This window comes from Phalacrocorax carbo, chromosome 14, assembly GCF_963921805.1.
Source record: "Phalacrocorax carbo chromosome 14, bPhaCar2.1, whole genome shotgun sequence".
Lineage (NCBI taxonomy): Eukaryota > Metazoa > Chordata > Aves > Suliformes > Phalacrocoracidae > Phalacrocorax > Phalacrocorax carbo.
The window spans coordinates 10,580,719-10,603,869 of NC_087526.1; the positions used below are offsets into that span (position 1 = coordinate 10,580,719).

General features: G+C 40.5%; 1 protein-coding gene across 6 annotated transcripts in view; it reads left to right on the top strand.

Moving 5' to 3' along the window:
* SULF2 (sulfatase 2) overlaps positions 1-23,151 on the top strand; it is a 167,483-nt gene that overhangs the window by 131,590 nt on the left and 12,742 nt on the right. For 5 of the 6 annotated variants that reach the window (XM_064465672.1, XM_064465673.1, XM_064465671.1 and 2 more), the window contains 6 exons: positions 489-664; positions 3,637-3,765; positions 4,709-4,765; positions 5,486-5,615; positions 15,670-15,877; positions 22,076-22,319. In XM_064465672.1, coding sequence (XP_064321742.1) covers positions 489-664; positions 3,637-3,765; positions 4,709-4,765; positions 5,486-5,615; positions 15,670-15,877; positions 22,076-22,319 — 944 coding nt within the window. Of the gene's footprint in view, positions 1-488; positions 665-3,636; positions 3,766-4,708; positions 4,770-5,485; positions 5,616-15,669; positions 15,878-22,075; positions 22,320-23,151 lie in introns of those variants that run through there. The other variant, XM_064465676.1, reaches the window with a different exon arrangement.

Here is a 23,151-nt window from a genome sequence, read left to right on the forward strand (position 1 = left end):
GTAATGGGGACTCATTTGTCTGAAGGCAAGTTTGCTGAGTGTTGCTTAAATTACTGTGAGGTTCAAAATGCTGTCATTTTATTAGAATTATTTGCTGCAGGAAAAAGATAAAGGTGAAGAGAAAATGTCAAAAATGCTTGTCACCTTGAAACTTTTATCTCTGTTACCATATTTATATAGTACTATCTTGACAGCTCTCATGCAAAATACTGAACCCAAGCACTTCTGAAAATATGACATGGTAATGTGTTTAGCTTAAACCAGAAAACAGAAGTTTGGCTTGTAATAGCCACAATATTCAGTTAGTAAAATTATTATGTGATTATGGAATGGATTACTCAGAATAGTCCATTGTGATAACTCAGTGGCATAATAAAACTGTTGTTATTTATTTGTATATTACACATAGGCAGAAATTTATATCCAATATTCTGTATATAGTGCTACTCAGTGGAATGTATTTCATATTTTCTTTTGCTTTTTTTCAGATTTACAATACATTGGTTGAAACAGGTGAACTGGACAATACATATATAATATACACAGCAGACCATGGTTATCATATTGGGCAGTTTGGGCTGGTGAAAGGAAAGTCCATGCCATATGAGTTTGATATCAGAGTTCCTTTCTATGTCCGAGGTCCAAATGTGGAGGCTGGATCCTTGTAAGTTCTTGTCTATTGTGTGTGTGTCTGTGTATGTAGTGACCAGAAAAACCCTTTATGTTCGCATCTCTAGTTGTATTGATCTGACATCCAAACCGAGGCACAAAGTTCTCTCATCCTGACTGACTTCCTGCTCATCTGTAGCAGAAAAATATGTCTACTCAGATAGCAGAACTGATAGCACGTGCTGGTATAACATAGTCAAGGTTTTATGCCGTTGCCCTTCTGCTCGCATAGGTGTGCAGCACAAGCCACTACACGTTTGTGGATGGAGTTGAAAAAAACACTTTGAAATATGTCCAATCTCGGAGACGCTTATTTGCCTCCTTTTGAGGAGTGCAAATAATACACATAACTGTCACGTTTTCAAGGTAAAAAAATATATTGTATAATGTTTGCTGCCACAGTAGGTAATTATTGCTGGACATTAAACTGCTTAGTGGGGTCACCTGTTTCAGTTTATGAAGAAGAATGTATGTAATAGCTCATATATTGTTTTCCACGAAGATTCTTTTTGGCTCATCCTTTGAGATTACACGGTTAGGACTGTTTGTCGGATGCACGCAAGCATGCAGAATATGACTGTTAATTAAAATAGTAGCTTTGATCAGCTAAGAAATTATGTAAATACACTTTCTAAGCAATTATTTCAATAGCAAATATTTGCACTTAAGTAATGATTTTGGACAGAGTGCCATAATTTGCTGCCTTTTATTTATATCAGTGTGCATGTTTTAGCATAATTAACACACCCAGTCTTCCACACACAATTTTTTTTCTTTACCACAGAGGAACAGATCTAGCATGTAATATGGTAGTAAATAGCTATAAAAAAATCTCATTCTATTTACTGGTTAAATTCACTGATTCGCATTATCAGCAGGCACAAAAATGTTAAATTCTGTAGATATTGCACTGTGTCTAATTAATTTATGGCAGTTATGCCTGTGAAATAAACAATATTACCTCTCTAAAGAGCAGGGGAGGGATTCCTCAGGTGGAATTAAACATGTTACCTCAGCACGGGAAGAAGTTTGTCTGCAGCAGCACAGAATTTCAAGCGAGCTGGATTAGCCTTCTAAGAACACGCTCTCTTTCAATTCAACTGCAGTTTTTGGTCTTACTGGAGAGGCAACGCTAATATGGCCCAAAAGGACTGAACTAGTTTTTCTGCAACATGCAATGCTAGAGACCAGCTGCCTTGTGTCTGCTGTAGTTCAAGGGTCTTTACTCCTAGACATATGTAAAAGCTGTGTCACCCTCCCACTGAATTTTATTTTTCAGTGGCTTCTGAAGATGAAAAAATATTTCTGTTACAATCAGAGGAGTCAGCCTGGCAGAGTCTAACGGAGGAGGGCGCATCGCAGTACAACAAATAGGAAGAACAGGATAAAATACCTTGGGGGGGAAATAGATCAGATAATAAATTGATCCTCCCTTTCAGCCTGATTTTCTTTAAATGGTAGAACTTCAATCATCCATGTTTTGCGTGAACCTTATGTTTCTCCTGCAGAGTAATTGTCATGACTCCCTTTTGATACCAACGAAGATTTAATAGCAGTCATTTTAGCAGTCGTTACTAAGCTCTCATTTCTATTACCAAATATGCTACACCACAATTATTAGTAATTAAAATCAAATTAGGTACATCAATTTAATTCATCATCCATGCTCTTGTCAGTGCCTGTTTGCTCACTCGCTCAAAAATGTAGTCATTTTTAAATGGTGTCTCATTAATTAATGTGAATTTAGCAGGTTTCTTCTGTCCTGTATTTTGAGCTAGAATTCTGCATTGACATGTATAGCAGCCCATCTGGTCCCATCCTTCCTTTGTGCCTGAAAATCATAGCACAGTGATTCTTTATGTTCAGTGTTGTAGAAGACTCTCTGTAGAGCAGTGTGCTCACTTTCATCCCCCCCCTTTAAAGAAATTGAGTGCCTGCCTTATTTTTTTAAGAAAAGAAATAGCAGATAAAGAGTTTGTACGTATGTAATATTGTGAGTCATTGTAGAACACTGGCATAGACATATTTGAAATAAGTTTGTAAGGTTCAATGTAACCTGAAACGCTTCTTCAAAACCAGACCCATAGTAAAACCAAGTCACGTGGTTGGAAATTTGGGCATTTGTTTAGCTACTGAATGCCAGGCAGAGCACAGATGCTCTGATGCATGAACTCATATTCAGCTGTGGAAGTTCAACGGGTTTGGGGATGGGAGCTGACTGTAGTCTCCTGGAGTTGATGCTGATGGTTTAACCAAATTTGAAGTCAACTTAATTTCAAATATTGTCCTGTTAACCGTGGGGGCTGAGGAGCACATGCCACTACTCTAAGTAGCAGGGCATGGCTGTTCCTAAGCGTTTGCAGGATGGAAACCTGCACTTGGGAAGATGGATATAATTTCAATTAAAGCTGTGCTTTTATTTTCTTTTTTTTTTTTTTTCCTTCATAACTGTTCCTGTCTGCAAATATATTTCTACTCATGTTCCCTTCAGAACATGCTGGCTGTGATATGAACTGAGGTACTTATTTCTGTAACATATTTTGAAACAGATAAAGCATGTGCTACCTGCCAAATCTATTTTTAATAAAGTCATCAGCATATTTGGCAGACACTTTGATTCTATAAGACACCCAAGAGTTTTTCCAATGCTATCCCATGTTTTGAAACACTTTTGAACCCTCTTCTACTATAATTAACAAACTTTGCCTTATGAATTACTTTGCTTTCTCAAAAATGCTCTGTGCTAAAGTTTTAAATCTTCATATTAGTCCCTCTTGAGGTTTTGCAACGTAGCTATATTTTACATTTTAATTCCCTTCATGGAAATTAATCGGATTGCGTCATCTTTTCGTCTTTGTAGGTGTCACAAAATAAGCCTTTTCAGATCCCTGGTCTCCGTGGAAGAGCTGGATTTGCTTGGTATCATTACATAGACTTTAAATCAGCTTCTCATATATGTTTTTTCAGGAATCCTCACATTGTGTTGAATATTGATCTTGCACCTACAATTCTAGATATTGCTGGGTTGGATATTCCATCTGATATGGATGGTAAATCCATTCTAAAGCTTCTGGATTCTGAGAGACCAGTGAATAGGTAAGAAACGGAAATGTGTGTGTAAACATGCATGTGTTTGTACGGGAGACTGAGCAAGTATTCAGCAACATGCAGCAAATTTAAATGAAATTATAACAAAATTACCATCTATATGAGTATATTATTCACTGGAAAATCGAAAGGCCTATTTGGCAGTATGTGACTGACTTCAGTTATTTATTTTCTTTTCGTCAGGTTCATATACTATCTATATGGCATTGGGATATACTGAATGTAATCTGTGTAGCCGTGAGAGGGCTACACATGAAGGTCTTTAGCTGTATGAGTTATAGATTTCTAAATGTCTCTGTGGCATCATTTGTAGCAAAGCATTTCATACTGAATAAATTTTAGAATAATTGAATTGAAAGGGTTGGTTGTGTATCAGACTATAATATAAAGACAGGCTGGCACTCAGAATTGCACAGTTATTTGACTTTTTTTTTCATTGGAAGAAGACTGAAGAAGAGAATTAGGCTGGATGCTTGCTAGAGAAAACCAGCAGCAAAAGAGAAGGAGATTTGCTTTACAAGTAGTTGGGTGGAGGGAGAGGCGGAAATGAGCAGCTGCTTTAGAATAGGATACTTGGAGGGTAGCGTGCAGGTTAAGAGCCCAAACGGAGTCAGGAAATCCTGATTTAATTTGTGATCCTTTGTGATCAAGGACAATTCAGTTAATCCCCTGTGCCTTAAACATGCTTATGTTGAAATAGTTGTACTATATGGATCTGTTGTGGATTTTTGTCCTTGTGAGAACAAATCTGTCCTGTGTTTGTTCATGATTTGCACTGAGGTCTATGTGCCTGGTTCATAAAGCTGGATGTCTCCTTGTGCGGTTATATGTAATGTTTCTCATCCAAATTGGGGGTGGGAAAGAAAACTGGAGCATGACTTGATTACTGGTTTTGTGTGTTTTCCTTCTTCCTGTCCTCGTTTTCTCCTAGGTTCCATTTAAAGAAAAAGATGAAGGTGTGGAGAGACTCATTCCTAGTGGAAAGAGGGTAAGGAAAGTGTTAATCACAAAGCCCAGTCTTTTTAAATAGAAGGATCCTGAATAGCTAAAGCCAAAGCAGCACTCTACCACGGACCTAAAGCCATTTAGCTGTGCCAGCAGGGACACAGCCACAGCAGCAGTATGCCTAATGGCAGTGATTGTGTGATAGGAGGGAATGTATGGCCTTTGCCTATACCCTGCATAAATGTGCTGTTGGGGTGGGGGAAGGGGAGTCTTACTTGGATTGAGAGATGGAAAGGCATCCCTTTTTCTTTCAGCTGCTGCCCCCGTCCCTCCTGCTTGTATCATGGGAGTATGAATAACCTTTCCTCTCTTGAGTGTTCATCTGCTGGCCTTTCCCTCTATGCCTCTGTCTTAATACGTAACACAGGGCATGAAGGGTTTGCAAAGTGCAGCCCTGTAGAGTGAGGAGGATATGGTCTCTTTATATCGACCGATGCTGCTGCCTGCCAGTCAGACATGAAACACACTGTCTTGGTTTTGTATGTTTTTTTTATGCTCCCTGAGAGCAGAGCATGATACAAATAACTTGTGTGTTATCAGAGATGACGATAAGTGCTAGTTTCTACTAGACTATTAAGTTTTGGCCACCAGTGATGCTATGGACTTGGCAGATAACCTACTCCTCTGAGCCTCTTCAGCAAACTGTATGTATATCTTGGAATTAATATTAATGCAAAAATACATCTTTCCTCCCCTCCCCCAGTAAACTGCTGCATAAGAGAGAGAATGAGAAGGTAGATGCCCAAGAAGAAAACTTTCTACCCAAATACCAGCGTGTAAAAGACCTCTGTCAGCGAGCTGAGTACCAAACAGCTTGTGAACAGCTTGGCCAGGTAGGGCATTGTACCACTGACTGAAAGCAAGCAGTTGTAGTTGGGCTAAGCTTAACACCTTAACTGTGACAATGTCTTTCACCTTGTCGTCAATGCCAACTTATAAATCAAATGGCTCATTCTATGGCCTTTGCTCAAAACTGTATTACAGCATTTAAGAGACTGACTGTCAGTCAGGAAATTGCTGATTCAAGTGCCTCTGTATTGATTCCTGACTACTGTTAAGAGAACTGCCTAGCCTGTTTTAACATTTTATTCCCCAAACAGAATCTGGTTTGGGATTCATTAGTGATGAGAAGCTACAATGAACCTAATAGGTTGGCCTCCTCCAAATGCATATAGCCCCCTTTACTTAGAATTCTTAATTTAACTCATTTTGTTGCTCCTATTTGGAATTACATGTGATAATGGGAAACTAACATTCTGTGAACTCAATATATCCCTCCTAACAAAACTATACTGTGAAAACACACATGCAATTATGACTGCAGGCAGTCTCTGTGTGTAGGGGCACAAAGCTCACTGATTGTGTGTTATTTCTTTTGTTGTTACCTAACTGTTCTGGGCAGATATGAAAATATGTTCACTTTTGATCAAAGTTATGTCACAGAAATTTGGGGAAAAAACATTTTGAGTAGTATCAATACATGGTCTCAGTGCATGACAAGGTTTTGCAAATTTACCAGAGCCGTGCAAAGGCATAGCAAAGCTGTCTCCACCAGCTCCACTCCTGGGGAGATGTCTCCACTCTGGGGGGAATTCTCATCTGCTGGAAGCACGGCAAAATTGAGTCTGTGCCCTTGCTTTCTCATCCAGGTACCAGTCAGAGGTACCGCCTTTCAAGGACCGTAACGCATTCTGCCTGTGGACATGTGGTCAAAGGGGTGAAGCTAGATGGGTCCACATGCTAGCGTGTTCTTTATTAGACTGGCGTTACCTCATATCCTGGCAGCTCAGAGGGCTGTCAGAGTAAGTCAGTCTGGAATATAACCGTTCCAGCAGACGTGGTCTGAATGTCTTACCAAAGCTATAGTCAGTAATGGGCTACTCAGGCTACAGTAGTTCATTTTCTACTGTCAGAGGCCAGACTCCCTGCTTCTGGCTCTACCGATCGTGTAGTTCAGTGCACCTGCGAAATGAGTCCATTGTTCCTTAGGTGTTTGGATCCAATTTATATGTATAAGCATTTTCCAGATGCTCTTTTCTTCCTGGGGCTTGTCAGATTTAGTATAAAGAGAGATTATAATGTCCTATTCTTCCTAAAAATATTGAACTGCAGTAGCTTATTGCCATCAGATGTCAAGCTGAAATTTTAGATGGGTGGGAGCAAGCCACTGTTTTTTGAATTTACAATGTTCTTCGAGAAACTGGGGGGAAAGTCATTGTTTTTGCTACAGCATCATCTAGTAAGTAGTTTGGGGAGGTATGGCTTTTCTTTTTCCGTTAGTACTTTCCCTTTGAGAGATGATTCAACTTCTTCCTTTTGTCTTCATCTTCCCAATTATTTTGAACATTATTGTAAGAACAGAGGGGAAAAGAGGCTTTCCAAGTCCATGTTGTCACTGAAGCTGTCTCTTTGCATAAGGTAACTTAGCTATGTTCAGGCTTTCTTACTTTAATTACCACATGTCTCAGTTATGGAAGAAGGGGGAAGGCCCTGTATTGTCTACACACATTCACAGGCTTATATTTTCTTCCATGGATAATAAAATAACTTTGACATCTGTAAGAAGTGGGGATAAAATGTCAACTCCATACTCAGTATTACCAATAAATTCCAAAGTGAAGGTGTGCTAATGAGCGATGTGTGTGCTGCATCCTCAGTGTCAGGAGACAGAGAGAAGAATTGTTTTGAGCAGTTCAGTCAGATGTAATTGGAAGTGATAGGATGAAATTGAGCAAAAAAGAAATTTAAGTTGGACATCAGGAAAAATTGCCTAACAATCAAGTCAATTAGAGTCTGGGAAGGGCTCTCAGGGGAGTCTCAATCCATCTAACTCCTGCTCTGGAGAATATGTCCTAGTAGTCTGTCTAGACAGCAGGAATAGTGGGAGATGAATGTACTTATTTGAGGATAAATTGTGTCTAAATATGGGTGCACCCAAAAGTCTTTTCAGAGTGAAGTAAGACCAACTTCTCAAATGACAAATGGGTGTTGTCTGTTTGCTGGTGCTGTTCACAGCTCTGCATAGCAAGTAGAATGAGCCCAAATGAATAACATAGCACTGCCTTGGGGGAGTTTATGGTATACAGCAGATACAGTGGTTATTTAGCAGATGTCTCCTGATCCTGCGGGAGACTTTATTATTGTGCATTTAACAGCATCTGGAGTGTTCAGTGCAAAGGGTGAATTTTCACATCCTGATGGAAAGATAAAGAGAAGTCTCGGTCAGAATTAGGTGAAAGCTAGCTAAAGTCATTGGACTCTTTCTTTCAATTTAAACAAGTTTTGGGGACCTGCTGTCCCATGCACAGAGAAGTCTGAGCAGTGCCAGGGAATCTGAAGTGTGAGCAGGAGATGAGAAGCACAAATGGAGGACAAAGACTCAGAAGGGGAGTGAATGAGAAGAGACAAGGACAAAGCTTAGAGTAAAGGAGAGGTAAAGAAAGCTTTGAATGTGAGATGGAGAAATTGAAATTCTGCTTTGAGAGCGTGCACGTTTGTGAATACAGTTCTATCACCACAAAATGCTCTTCCTTTGCAAATCTCTGTCACCCTCCTTGACCTATAATCGTTTTGATAAGAGAGCACCAGGATCATGGAGATGAGGCTATTCATGCTGTTTAAAGCCTTGTTTCAGAGTCCATTATGTGGGATTTTTTTGGCAACTCTAATATATGTAAATTCTTCTGAGTGCAATGGGAATCTGTGTGTTGCCATGTTTTCTTTTCCAGTTAGTAGGGTTTGGTCTGTATTAGTTATTTGCATCCAACAAAGGGTGACTGTAGGCTCAGATGAAAGGAGCAGCTCAGCATTTATATTCAAGGATTTAAAAGAGATGAGCTCTTTCTTCCCACATGAAATAAAAAACATTTATCCTAGTACCTAATGGCTTCCACACAATTTTTTTCTCCTCACTGTAGTTCGGCCTTTCATTCCAAACTGGCTGGTAAGAGGATGCTGACCCACTTTTATCTGGCGGCCTGCATTAATGTGCTTTTGTGGAAGCCAATTATGATATCAGCATTGCTCTGTAGAGTATTCCCAGCAACTCCACCGTATGATAACAACAGCTGCACAAAATCTCCCTCTAAGTCATTTGCCAACTTTCTCCACATTTGTTAAACATGCAATACCTGCAGCACTGCTGATTGCGGTAGGGATTCTATGCTCTACATGGAGGGGGGGAGTATTAATTTTGTCTTTAGCAGGACCTGGCATAGTACAATAATATTGCTAACTTGTGAAGAAAAGTAGCTGTCTGAATTCACGTTATTTCCTTTTCAAATCCTTTTTATTTTCAAAGCTCTATTTATGTGCAAATAACTCTACTACAAGTAGAGTTTGCCTTTAAATAGCATTAACTAATGTTATTTTATATGACACTTTTCACCAGGAGAACATTCAAAATGCAAGAATTTGAACTTTGTTTACTTCAGATGTTCTGCAGATGAAAGCTTTGATATGCAGTCTTCCCTCTGATTGCTTTGTGCTGTGCCAGGATCACAAAGGGGCATTCGCTTTTTGTAACTGGCATGAAGATATCATAAGTAAAAGTATATCACCTACTCGATTGGCCCCCCCAGTTCTCTGACACAGTATGGCATAGCAGTGATGAAAACTATTCTGATCAATTTGTGTTTTCCTACAGCAATTCATAAGTGGTACCTCTAGATCTTGTCCCTGCCACCATAATCATCAATAGCCATTGCCTACTGCCACGGGTGGAGCAGTGGAAAAATTACTTACATTTTCTCCTTTTCCTGAGGGCACTGTAGTTTGAACTTATGTTAGCCAGACCTAAGAAACTAAGTGAAGTTTTATAAGGAATTTCTTTAAAAACTGGGAAGGAAGTTTTTTGATCTGTGTATCTTTCATGGTTGTCCGGTTCTTTTGTACCTAGCAGAGATATCCTGAGGTTACTAAAGAATTTAGGTTCTGTTGATAAGTGAAGCATATCAAGCCAGCTAGAATCCAGATAATTTTAATAGCTTGTTAGGCAGATCTTTGCAGTTCCTGAATTCCAGTGCAAATTGCACGTGCTCAGCAACTTTCAGGATCCGGTTCTTAATCTGCGATTGCGACAAGAAATGACTTGTTGATAACTTCATACATTAAAAATTTTATCAGCCCTCAAACTGATAACATTAGGAGGCAACAAACCATGAAAATTAAAATAGTGATGATTTATTAAGGGCCATTACTCAAGGATTGTATTCCTTATCAGGAATTACAATTAACAAAACTGTTTTCCTTCTTTAGCCAGAAATAGCCTATAATGATTTCCGGAGGCTATTTTACATGTGAGGTTTTTGCTTCTTGTTGCTTCACAAAACCAAGAAATTTGCATCTCTTGTTAGCCGAGATTTTTAAACTCCTTGTCATTACAGCAGTGGGGGTTGGAAGTAGCTTGCCAAAATCAATACCAACATTTAATAAAACCACCAAATTTTTCAAATATCCTGACACGAGTAGCGAAGTAGTTTAGTTCAAAAGACAATGAGCTGGAGGTCAGGAGACTTGCTTCAGCCTCAGAACTCTTACAGACTCGATGTGGGACCTCCGACAAATCAATTCCCCTTTTGGTGCTGCTGTTTTTTTCCTCCACCACTAATGTAATTTCTGCTTAAGCTGCACTCACTCCTTAGCTTCTGCAGTACCTAACACAGCAGCTGGGACCATTTGATTCCACAATCCAATTATATTAATAATAAATGAATTCTATAATTGTAATATTAAATTTAGCTGAATACCTGATTTTCCATTTGCATGTTAGTTGGTTGTCGTGCCTGCCTCGCTTCAGCTACAGTTTGGGGCATTAAAAAGCCCTCCAAATTTTCTGTCAGTAAATTGTTCATCCATCTTACAACTTTGAGGTTTGAGTGATAGGTAGTGTTTGACAACTGAAATTGAGCTGAAAGCCCAGAGGTCTGAATCTCCAAAAATCATGAGCCAGTGTAATGAAATAAGGTCCAGCTGGAATGAAGACCAGGCAGCGCTATTTATATACTGGTGACATGAAATAGAGGGAACTAGACTCGTCCTTTGCCAATGGATAAATTGGAAGAAGGTATGGGATGGAGTGGGGGCAGGGAACAAAAAAAAAAAACCACCAACAAAAACGTTAAAAGATTAAGAAAATAATACCTGTGGGAAAGAAATAAAGAACTGGGCATATTCAGTCAAAAAAATAGCTGAGAGAGGAATCTCTGCCTGAATCTAAGAGATGCTACACAGAAAAAGCAATTATTTTCAGTCAGCAAGAACAGAGTAGTAGTAATGTGTATGAGACAAACAGTGGGAAATTCAAGTTGACTATTTCCCGAAGCGTGTAACATCTGAGGACAAGCCACCAGCAAAAGCAGTAGAACTACCTCTTGCAGAGAATGGGCTTGCATCGCTCCGTGGATTTTGCTGGTTTGTCCTCGTAAGCCCAATAAAAGATAACACAAGGAGCAAACCAAAGCAAAGGAGAAGAGATAACTAAACTGTTGCTTCAACTGTTTCATACTAAACTGTAACTGTACTGTTTCATAAAAGCAAAAAGGTATCCTGACTGCCCATAAATGAATTTGGACTGGAAGTTAGAATATTTCTAGGCATTAAAGCAGTTTGTCTCTAGCTCACTAGCCAATGTGGCAGCAAGGATGGGCTTCGGAAAGCATCGGCATAAACTAAAGAAGGTGGATATTGCTGAAGTGTTGTTGTCGGGTTGCTGGCAATGACAGAGGACTTCATTATCCGGCAGAAACTTTGATTCTTAGAGCCTATATCCCTAAAACCGTTAGGGAGGGAGCCTTGCTGGCAGCAAACTGATCAGATAGTTTCACTTTTCTCTGTAAAAGGGAATGGAATCTCTTTAGCTTAACAAAAAGAGGAGCTGATGAGACACAGCATGCTGATTTAAGGCTCAGCTCTGAAAGCTCTATGTTTCATCTGGAACCTTTTCTTAGCACGGCTTGTGTGATCAGCCCTTTTCCCCCCAAAAAAACTATGTCAATTGAGAGAGATTCACTGAGGGAAATGAGTGAATTGTAGGAAAAAGTCCTACAGGGAAGGTCACGGCTATTTATTTCTGATTGGGGCCTCAAGTAATGACTTTGAATTAACATCTGTGATTGCTGTAGTGGTAAGAAGACATTGATGCACAATAATGCAAAAACCACTTCATGGTGATGGAGGCTGTGAAGGAAATAATGGGGTTTTGACAGAAAAATACAACATGTCTTTTTCTGCTAAGGGGTCATTTGCATATTCAAGGTGAATAGTGTTACTGGAGGAAACAGGGCGTCTGTTCAGTCTACAGCTGCTCCTGTTAAGATTCATGTTTCATAGATAGTGAAGTCCTAATTTACTCTTGTTGATACATATAGCAGGTAGTTTGGTCTGGAGGGGAGAATATATATTACGAACTGTCTTTTTTTTTTTTTCCTTTGCAGTGTACCTTTGAACAAGATCTCAGTTCAGTAGCACTAATTTCTCCACTAAACTAAAGCCCAGACTCTTCTGCTTTGCACACTAACCGAGTAGCGTGTGTTGTGCAGTGGGAGTAGGGTAGAGGATGGAGTAGAAGTGTTAGAACAAGCCCAGCACAGTAGGTGGCAGAAAGCACAAGCGCAGCAGCTAACTTGGCCTGCCTGAAGATGGTGGGAAATCTCCAGCTGGAACAGCTTTAATGATTAAATGAGGTGTCTGGAAAGTTTTGCACGATGTGAGCTTGATGGACTTCAGGACGTATTGCAAAAGCCATTTATTTGGTGGCTTGAGTAGCTGTTCTGCAAGGCTATGCAGGAGGAAAGACAGGTTCTTCCTTTGGAGTTTTGATATGAGCTGGGATGAAGCTTATGGGGAGTGGGTTTTCCACTGACTTTTAGTTTAAACTGCCCTCCCTTTCGGGACTTACAAGCTATAGAACTTGGATTAGGAACACATCTTTTGATCTAATGAAGAAAAGACCAGAAAAGTTAGGGGCAAGTGGTGAACTAAGGACACTTTGGTTTTTTGACTGGTTGAGTTAATCCACTATTTATATGTAATTATGTTTTGCTGTTGGATCGTTATCATTTGTACCTGTGAGCCAAAGTATCTCTGGGGCACGCTGGAGTTCTTCACACAGGGATTTAATTATTTAAGTGATTACCTCTTATAAAATAGTTTTGGTTGCTTCCAGGGTTTGACACAGGCTTCTGCATGATGGTATGCTGTGCGCTAGAAACCAATTTAAAATGCCAGAATTCACAATGTTTAAATCTTCTTGACTGTCAAGCAGAGGTTTCCACAGTTCCCTTGCAATTACTGCCCTTTTCCATAAGTTTGAAAGCATCCTGTGGAAGTGACTGCAACTGATAATAGCCATGATATTGACCTAGCGAATTTGTGTTTGTACTTATAAGCAGACTAAGGGTAAGCTGTTGAATCTCAGACACATTCACACACACGCCCATATCTGTTTGGGGGGGAAAAAGTAAAAGCTTGAGAGTTTTTTTCCTGCCCGCATGTGTTCAGTGTTTGCTTCTAAAGTCATTTACGTAGTTCTGCGCTGCAGTCATTCAGCAGTGGGCCTGTTAATGCATACAATGTGCCCTTCCAGCAAAGCCTTTATGATGTTTTCACTGTAGCATACAGCTGCCTTGGAAACATTTAAACTGCACCAAAAATTAAAGGATTTTTTCCAGTTCACCTGGAGGGGAAAAATAAGCATCACTTTCTTGACAGGAGATGAAAGAAGTAGAGAAAATATGTTTTTGGGCCACACATCAGAGCACTTATTTACAATAGTTCTCATCATGGCGTTTAACTTGCCCTCTGTTGAATCTTCATTTTTCATGTATCAGACACCTACAGCATAGAGCTGTACTGAACAAAAAATGCAGTTTGTTCATATATTTTCAAAAATGAGATTCAGGTAAATTGAAATGGGAAACAGCAACAAACATTTTTACATCTTTTCATTGCGAAAGACACAGTTTCTTATTCTAGTATAATAACTTTTACTTCAAACCTCAGTCCATGCATCAAAGTTAGGCATTTATAAAAAATAATAAACAAGACTCAGCAATTTATTCTTCAAAGGTTATTTATGTTCTACACTCCACCTAGGTAATTGTGTCCTGCTTTACAGATGAAGACAGTCAACGCAAAAGTGTCTGATTCCAATGTCTTATTGTCAGTATCTCTCATTGATTTCCAGTGATTCCTTGTGCTGAAAGTTAAGCCAAGATTATCTGCATCAGTGCAAGGCTTGGATCATACAGGAGGTTGGATACAGTATCTGCAACTAAGAAGTAATTATAGCTCAGGAGAGCTGGTATCCAATTGTTTGAGGAAATAAGTGGACACATCATACCTCTAATAATTTAAAATGAGAGGATCTCCTGTGGACATAGATAAATCCGCTGTAACTGGCCGGCTCACCTGTGACTCCTGTTAAATTCCGTATTACAAAAGCACAAGGGTACTGTTTCTGACTTTTGTTGTCATGCAAACAATGGAGTGAGTTTCAGTGGAAAACATAAGCTTTGTCCTAGCCTGGGCGCACCTCTGTGGGAATCTTCCTCCTAGAGTTGCAGGCTGCTGTAAAATGTCATCTCACTTGGGAGCTGTTGCTGTTTTTCCTTCTGTTCTTTTATTTGGAAAATTCTCAGTATTCCAATGAGTCCTGGAGGCACAGACTTAGGATTTTGTAATAGGGAAAAAGAGGAATGCTTCTCAAGACTCAGCAGAAAGCTGAAGTGTTTCACAGAGTCTCTATTTAAAGCATTACTCTTAGGCTTTTTTATATATCTCAAAGCATAGCTCTGTAGCTAGTAGTGTTGTTGGTAAATAAAGCAGTAGGTGCAATCATTTAGTGATGTATCAGGGAAGTGGGTAAAACTTCTGTGCCAGATTGAAGGTGGCTGAACTCCCTTGCCGTTGGCACAGCTCTGACAGCAGCACAAAGGGAGCTATAAGCAAGTTACTTCAGGTTTTGAGTAACAGAAGGAATTGGAGATTAGATATGAGATTTTCTCTGGTTTGAGTGGAAAAAGGAGGGGATTCTCACTTCATAGGCATCCAGTGCAGCTCACCATTGCTGGTCAAGCCCAAGGATATTGAATGGGAAAAGCCATTAGGAGAAACACTCAAGATGGGGATAAACTTGTCTAATTACAGATTTATGTAGCTGATCCAGTCATACTGACCCTTTTAAAGGTCAGCGAAGAGAAACAGGCGCTTCTTCAGGGCAACCCTTTTTCTTACCTTTTTTATATAGCCACCTTAGGATGAAGTGAATTATACCCTGAAACTCTCCTTTTCTCTGACTGTGGAACGAGTCTAGATAACGAGCTCAGACCAGATCCTTACAGTAAAGGAATCCACAACTTGGATAAAATCATCCCACCATCAGACGTTTGAACTAGGAAAGAGGAGATTTCTCCGACAAGTTTTTTTCCCTTTGTGTAGAGTATGGGGTAGGGCTGAGATTATATGCAGGCCTGGAGCTTGGTGCTGTTTTAATGGCATAATAGTGGCATAGATTCCTGCCAGCCTGACAAACACACTTGCTGGCAGGCAAGGATTCTTTCAAACCAATGGATAAGACTTGAACCATCCTTGGTTTACAGCACAGTTATGCTTCTGAAAGTTATCACTTGTCACCCTCGTGTTTTCAGCTGTAGTATTGACTTCGTTAAGAAATACCCCTTGTTCTGCCTCCAGGAAACAAATGCAAGAGAGTTCCAAAGAGTTCCTGTTTTGTCTGAAAATGGAAGATTACAAAAAAGTCTGTTTTGGTAGTGGGTGATAGGTGAGCCCCAGCTTACTGCAGTGAGGAGTCTCTGATAGATCTCTGGACCTGGCCATTAGACAAGGGACATCTGGGACAGAGTTCTAATCACTGAATTTTTCTTCCAGAAATGGCAGTGTGTGGAAGATGCCAGTGGAAAGCTGAAGCTACACAAGTGCAAGGGAATGGCGAGCTTGGCAGCTGCAGGCAACAGCAAAGGCACCTCCAATATTTTGCCCAAGTATTATAACAGGAATAATGAAGACTGCAATTGTGAAGAGAATGAATATAAGCTGAGCCATGTCGGACGGAGAAAGAAACTTTTCTCCAAGAAAAGTAAGGAACCCACTGTATCTTCTGTCTCTGCCTTAGAAAACTGTTAGGTGTTTGTTCTCTAACACATAATTGTCCTAATTTTCATGGGCATTGAATTCTCTCAGCGTATATACTGTGTTTCTACTTGTGAAACTGTGCCTAATATTGGACAATCAGATTTGTGGCTGTCCCTGTGTAGGAAAAGGAGTGTTTGATCCAAAATAGTGTCCTATTTATGTCTGTCGGAACAGGGAAATGCAGTGCCACTGAAGTGGCAAGTAGCACATCCTTACGTAGGGCGTGAAGCATGAGCAGTGTTTTACAGTAAATGCTCCAGTTTTCAGTAGGTACTGCAATGCTTGGCGCCGTTACTGCAGTAATTTATTTTTAATAAGGATGCGTGTGTTTTGTTACAGAAGCTGCTTGCTTCTACCGTCCTTTCCTTGTGCTCAGTCAGCATGGAGACAAGGCTGATTTTTAACCAGAGATCACGTCCAAAGGGGATGACTACTGTTTCTACAGATCAGGTGCTTTTTTAGAAAGCCCATTCCACTGGCTTTGTATTAAACCTTAGTCAAACTAACATCTATATTTGAAGTACATAGTCTAATTATAGATTAAAGAGGCAAACGGCAGCACAGAATTATTATTCACTTGTAATGTTTCTTTAGTCTCACTCCACAAATACAGAGCCTTAATTATTTAGCAGATTAGTCTTCTGTATAATGACCTGGCACAAGCTTCAAACAGAGAGTTTAAATTGATTTTCTCCCATTATATTTGCCTTGCAAGCTGATTAGTACCTACTAAGCTAATTTTTAGTTGAAAAAAATTATTGGTTACAGGATGAAATTACTCAACTATACTTGGTGTTTAAATGTGTGGCACAGCAGATAATCTTTAAATAACACTAGAACTTGCAGTTCAATTAACTTTTCAAGTCACACAATAAAGTTCAGTCATGGGGAGTCAAATAACAGGAGTAGATCGAAGGCACTTAAATAAGAAGAGGAAAACAATTTAAGTGAGGGCAACATAATGCTATCTGATAATACTTAACATTTACTTAAGTACTTTTCATCTGTGTTGTGCTTCCTAAACATTAACTAATTTTCGCAACATCGAGGGCAGGTGGTTAAGTGTATAATTACCTTTAGTTTATGTGTGAAGGAGGTTGAGGTACAAAAAGTGAAGGCGGCTCCCTCTAGCATAGGGATCAGAGTGGTGCTTCTTTCCCGATGTGCTGCTCAGAAGTGGCAGAGGTTACACTATACCCTTCAGCTCGCTTGCCTCATTGAACCGTAAGGCATAAACGTTAGCAGCATAAGATAGGATCTTGACAACCATGTTCCAATTGCTTGTGTCTTGAGCAGAATAACTGACTGCAGAGATGCTTTGGTTTGCCCTCTGCCCACATCCAGGGTGTGCCATGCAGTGGAAGAGGTTAGCTTGGACCTATTGACATGGACTCTTTTTATTTGGTGTTGGCTATTCTTTTACATGCACTTATCTAACAAACCACATGCTGAACGCAAATGAGCACGAAGCAAGGCAAGTGAAGGTAACATACCAAGGTTTTTCTAAACAGCTTACCTAAGAAAGCTGGTTCGCTGGATTGTGAATGGTAAGAGGGTGACCTGAACACTGATGATGTGTATTTGGATTTTTATGGCCTGTTTCATGAGGCTTGAGATAAATTGCAGTCTGTGCTGGGTTGCATAGTTCTGAGGGCATCTTTGGATTCTGCTGCTCAGAATTTGGTGACTGCAGCCCTACTTGAATGCCAGTAAATGCTATTCATTAGATTGAACAATAGCTAAATAGAAAACAGAAGTTCCAAACTGGACTAGGGTTACATCCACATTAATGCTTTACTTCACAGCAGTAGTGTAATTTTGAAGGAAACAGCCTGATCGCTCCCTAAAAGAGATGGATTTGCAGAGCAGTTTTGATGGATTCTAACCTACAGTCATTTGCAGAAAACTAAATTGGATGCCCTGCTTCAAGTGTGTTGCAAACCCTAATGGGGTTATGAGGATTCGTCTTTCAGCAAGATTAAACCAGTTATGTGTAGTGAGACCGTGTGGTCTAAAAGGCCAGACTAAATTGCTGATAGAGGGGCTGAAGCACCAAATGTTTTGATAAAGTAATTGCTTTCTAATGTAGGCATGGTTTAGACCCGTTGCCAGGTACACCAATGCAGGCAACAGTGTTCTCTAAATTGAGTAAATTCAGTTGCAAAACAGGGTGACGTCACGTACGTGCCACTTGGGCCATGTACAAATACACAACTCACCTGCAAAGGTTTTACACGCTAGAAACATAAGCATGGTATCTCTGGGTTTGGATGCCAGGAATGTTTGTCTTTCTGTGTCTTCTTTATCTTCCTTAGTATGTTTTTGTTTTTATAAGAAAGATAAAACAAAGCTTTGCAGTAGGAACACAGTTTAAAGTAATAGTGAGCTCTTAAAATCTTTGGCTGTGTTGTGGTCCATTATGTTTCTCTTGCTGTGGATTTGATCTCCTCCTGTGATGAACAAGTGCATGTGATTAAAGGAGTTATTAAGCTGCATGTAGAGAAATGATGATAGGCCACACAGATTTGTAAACAACAAACAGAAGCGTGTACAAAGGAGCTAGTGCATTTCTATTCTAATTTTCATGTAATTTGTTTTTCTTTTGAGGTAGTCTCAATGCTGGAGCAAAGTGACCCAAACCTGAACATCAGCTAATTTAAAGAGTGCATTTGAAGTATAATTTTTAGTGGCAGTTGTGAGAAACTGGGTGTGGGAAAGTGTTTGGGTTATTTTTTTCCTCTTTAAAATATCTAAAGACACAGATTCAAAATAAGATTTCTAGAAATCCCTAGGTACATAATGCCCAAGAAAAAACACCACACCTCTAAATCTTATCTGTATTTCTAGACACTTGAGATATCTTTAAAAATCTGACTTCAAAGTGCCTAATTTTACTTTGGTGTTAAAGAAAAAAATGCTGCTTCTCTATAAAATTCCGGAAAATATATAGACATTACTGGGAAACGTTAAGCAGGAATTCACAAGGCTAGTGGTGAATATGTTCCTCGTGTCATGTGTAGAAGCAGAATCCTTGCATACCAGCATATTCTGTCATCCTGGTGATGCTGGAAAATACATCAGATCCAAAATACCTACGAAGAGCAAGTGTCAACAGGAAAGACCAAGGAGAACAGGAGAGACCAACAGGAAAGACCAAGAGTTCAGCAGTGTTCCTGCTGAGCAGTCATGCTCCTGCTTCGGGGAAGTTGCCATACAGTAGATAGAGCTGGTTACAGCCTTGTCAGTTATTTCTGAGAAAACTATCATTTCCAGATGATCTCAGTGTTAAATCATGAATTTGGCTGCAAAATAAGTAATAAGGCTTGAGTGATGAAGATGTGAGGAGAGTTAAATATAAACCCGAAGGCTGGGCATGTTTATGTCAGATAGGGAGTTGATGGTTTTATAATGCAACATTGCCTTGCTTTATTCAGTTAAATAATAATTGTGGATTCTGCAGTTCGTGCTTTTGGTAGACAATGTTGAAACCTGAGATGCTATCAAAAAAACAGTTGTAAAAAATCAGGTGTGTTTGAGTTTCTAAACTGTCTGGGGAAATCTGGACCAGAACAGTGTACTGCCTTTCAGGCTCCAGTGAAGACAGGCATGCTTGTCAAGTGGTCCAAGAAGACACAGCTGTGGCTGAGTGCAGCACTGAATCGTAGTTAGCTTGCTTAGGCTTAAATTTCTCCGGACTCTATTTCCAGACTCGGTTCTGAAGATGCAGCTTCTCAGCAGTACCATCTGTAAGACAGCTAGATTCTGTAAGACCATAGGGAGAGAGGCATCGGGACTCATAGAACTTACCAAAGCCAAACTTTAATAACTTGAAAAAGAGAGTATAGGTGTTTGGGGCCAAATATTTAACAGCCCTAGATCTACTTTGTTAGTGCATTGTGTACACAAGTAAATGAATCGGAGAGTAAAACTTAAACCTAGGGGAGGATTGACTAGTAAGTAATGAGACATCGGTACTTATGCTGGCAGTGCACTTTGGAGGTGGGAGAGCACAGCACAGATGAATATTGATCCTATCAAATATTTTAACCACTTCGTCTGAAAATAATGGAGTTTGGTACTAACCACAGCGCTGAGTCAGCACTGTGGATAGCACATTGCGATGAAGCAATACAAGTCCTTTGTGAGCTGTCTCTCCAGACCAATTTGTTCGCTGTAAGGCTGGGTTAGTTTGGCTGCAAGGGAGGAGTAACTCCTGGCTTCTCATTCTTCAGGGATGGGAGTAGACGACAGTTCCCTGCAGCTATCTGCTGAGGTCCAACTTGCTGGATTGGCATATTAGACTTGGAAGGAAGGTAAATTGTTAGTTGGCTGAGCTTAACAAGATGAAATGAGGGAACAATTAAAGAGATGGGAGTTTGTACTTTGAATATAATTGCTAGGGTGTAGCTTTTTGGAACGTCCTCCTACTTCTGAAAAAGATGGGAGTTTCCTTCTCACTTACTCAAACGTTTCCTGAATAGGTGCCTGAAATAGGGTTGGTCTTTTGGGTTTTTCCGCCCCCCCTTCGGCAGTGACTCACCTGGCATAATATCAGCAATAAACTTTGAACCACAGGTGGAAAATGTGCAAAGCCAGACAATCCAGCTGGTATTCTACTTTCTGTGTGTGGTGCTGACAAGAATATAGTCTTTGGACCACTTTCAGGTGGGAGGAGATGTTTATTTCTCTTCCCACAGTCTACAAAATGGCTTTTGAGACTTTGCACTCCGTTTGGGATTAATGTAAGGTTTCTTGAAAAAAGTCACTCTGCGTTAATGCCAGAGCATGCCAGTTGACAGGAATACTTGTCAATTTTTGTTGGTTTACCTCCCATTCCTTTTTTTTTCCCCTGCTTGTTTTACTGTGGAGGTTATCCCATAGAGGAAGTTGGTTTTCCTGTAGAGCTTGGGATTGCAAGAAATGTTGGCCATCTCGTTTGGCACATTGGCTGAGTTTTCCCCTTATCAGATTGCAGAACGAAATCCCGTTCTTGTGAGATGGGCTGTGTGTTTCAGCTCTGCGTAAAGGAGAGGTGACTAGAGGAGCCAAAGGACTTGATTGTTTCCAGTAATGTCTGACATGACTCCAAGCCTCATATACAGAACAAAGACTCGGGCACTGGGCAGGGAGGAGAAGAGACTGTGGCACTTAGGTTGTACTTTTTTCTGAAGAAATGAGATGGTTATGCTTAGTGTAATGAGTGACTCTCCGCAGCCATTGGCAGAGAGCAAGAAATATGGCCAGAGATGAACCCCATCATACAGGAGGGAAGTTTAGACATGGATCTAAGATATAATTGTGCCATTCCAGACCTAACAGAGGAACAGCTCTGGGGATTTGGGCTGGGATAGAGAGCTTTGGAAAGCACTAATGGTGAAAAGATCAATGAGAATCTCATACTGCGTAGTGACAATTCGTAGCAAGCGTTTCATTTTGCCTTTGGGCTGCAAATGTAGAAGCAAAGTCTGAGTGCACGCACAGCACTGGAGGTGGTGCTTCATCCAGAAACTCGCTGACTGGCCTGCACATCAGGAAAATAATTGCAAAGAAAAAAATTAGATGTGGATAAAAGTAAAGATTCAGATAGTAATCCTTCCTGAAAAAAATCTTACCTTGAAGAATGAGCATAGAACTGAGAAAAGGCTCAGGCTGAACAGCGGGGATACTTGGGACAGCTTCAGGGAAGCGTTGCTGGGATCCAGCAGCGCAGCACAGTGCGGCCGGCAGTGACAGCGAGCTGCTCTGGAAGGGTGGCCGAAGACCTGTCGTGACCTGTCAGGGTTAGTTTTTAAGGTCTTGCTGCCATCTAGCGACTCTCAGCGGGAAGAGCAGAGTCTCTTTTAGCTGTTTGCTCTCAGTGACAAGGACATTTTTTTCCCCTCTGCCATCCTTGTGCATTTTCATTATATCTGCCCTCTCTCTCACACCTGAAGGTATCCATCTATCCATGCAAAAGGTAATGAAGCAGCAGCTCAGAGGACAGCTGCAACAAACACCATCTGTCATCCAGTTAATTCTATATATCACAGTATGGGCTGTTTTGTTTTTTGGTTTTTTTTCCCCTCCCAAGAACCACAGAGGACTGAATTGTAACATATTGTTTCCCCCCCTCTTAATCCTTTTCACTTCCCTTTCCATGCAGAATACAAACCAAGCTATGCCCGGAATCGCTCTATCCGCTCTGTATCTGTTGAGCTGGATGGAGCCATTTATAACTTGGGCTTAGAGGATGGGTACCAGCCTGTATTACCAAGAAACATCACCAAGCGGCACAAGATGCAGAGGGCTATACTTCGTGAGGAGGAAGATAAAGACATGGGGGAATACAGTGGCACTGGTGGCATTGCAGAGTATGCAGCCCCGAGCCTAATCAAAGTGACGCACAGGTGAGTGCACGTGGTGTGTTTCTAAAAGCTTTTCCTGCTGAAGTGGCCGCTTTATGGAAAGGGGTGTGTTAACTTGCGATAAGCATATTGTCCCCTTTTGGATACCCAGTCTAGCTTCACTAAAATTCTTACTCTCATCTGTACAACAGCTTTTTGTTTTATTTTGGCTTTGTCATGTTCAGAGGGGCACGAAGCTACCAAAGAACTACAGCAGTGCTTTTATGTCTTCTGCACTTTGGAGACAGCAATCGCTGACCAGCGTGCGTTTGCAGTGAGGGCAAGCAACAGCTGTGTGTACATCTGTGTGAAACCAGGAGGGGCTCTACCCATGGAAATGTCCGGGTGTAGTGGGTAACCTGGCCTGTCCGGAGACCAAAGGCTCCAGCTGGAGCGTGACCTAGTTTCATGTCGTTGGTTGCTTTCTATTTCAAACAAAAAAGAAGGGAGGAGGCAGCCTCTCGGAGCTTTCCGTAGCCAGTGCTAGGAAAGGAAAATCTGTTTTATGAATGAAGTTGGATGGACTGGGAGGACTGGGAAATGGAACATATTGAGGGAGAGGTGAGGGAATTGTCTGGGACTCTAATAGCTAAAACTTCTTTCCTCAGTGTGCAAGTCTAGGGACTGATGATGATGTATCTTCAACTGTACTTAATTAGTTTAGTCACCATTTCCGCTTGTGAATTATCAGGAAACCCACCAATCATTATTGATTATGTGCATTAAATTGTTTAATGACTAGCTCATATAAACAGGCATGAGCCAGTTAGCTGCTGTTGAAATCTGTGGTTTCCGTTTGACTTCTGTTTACAGGGTTAGAGACTCGCTAATACAA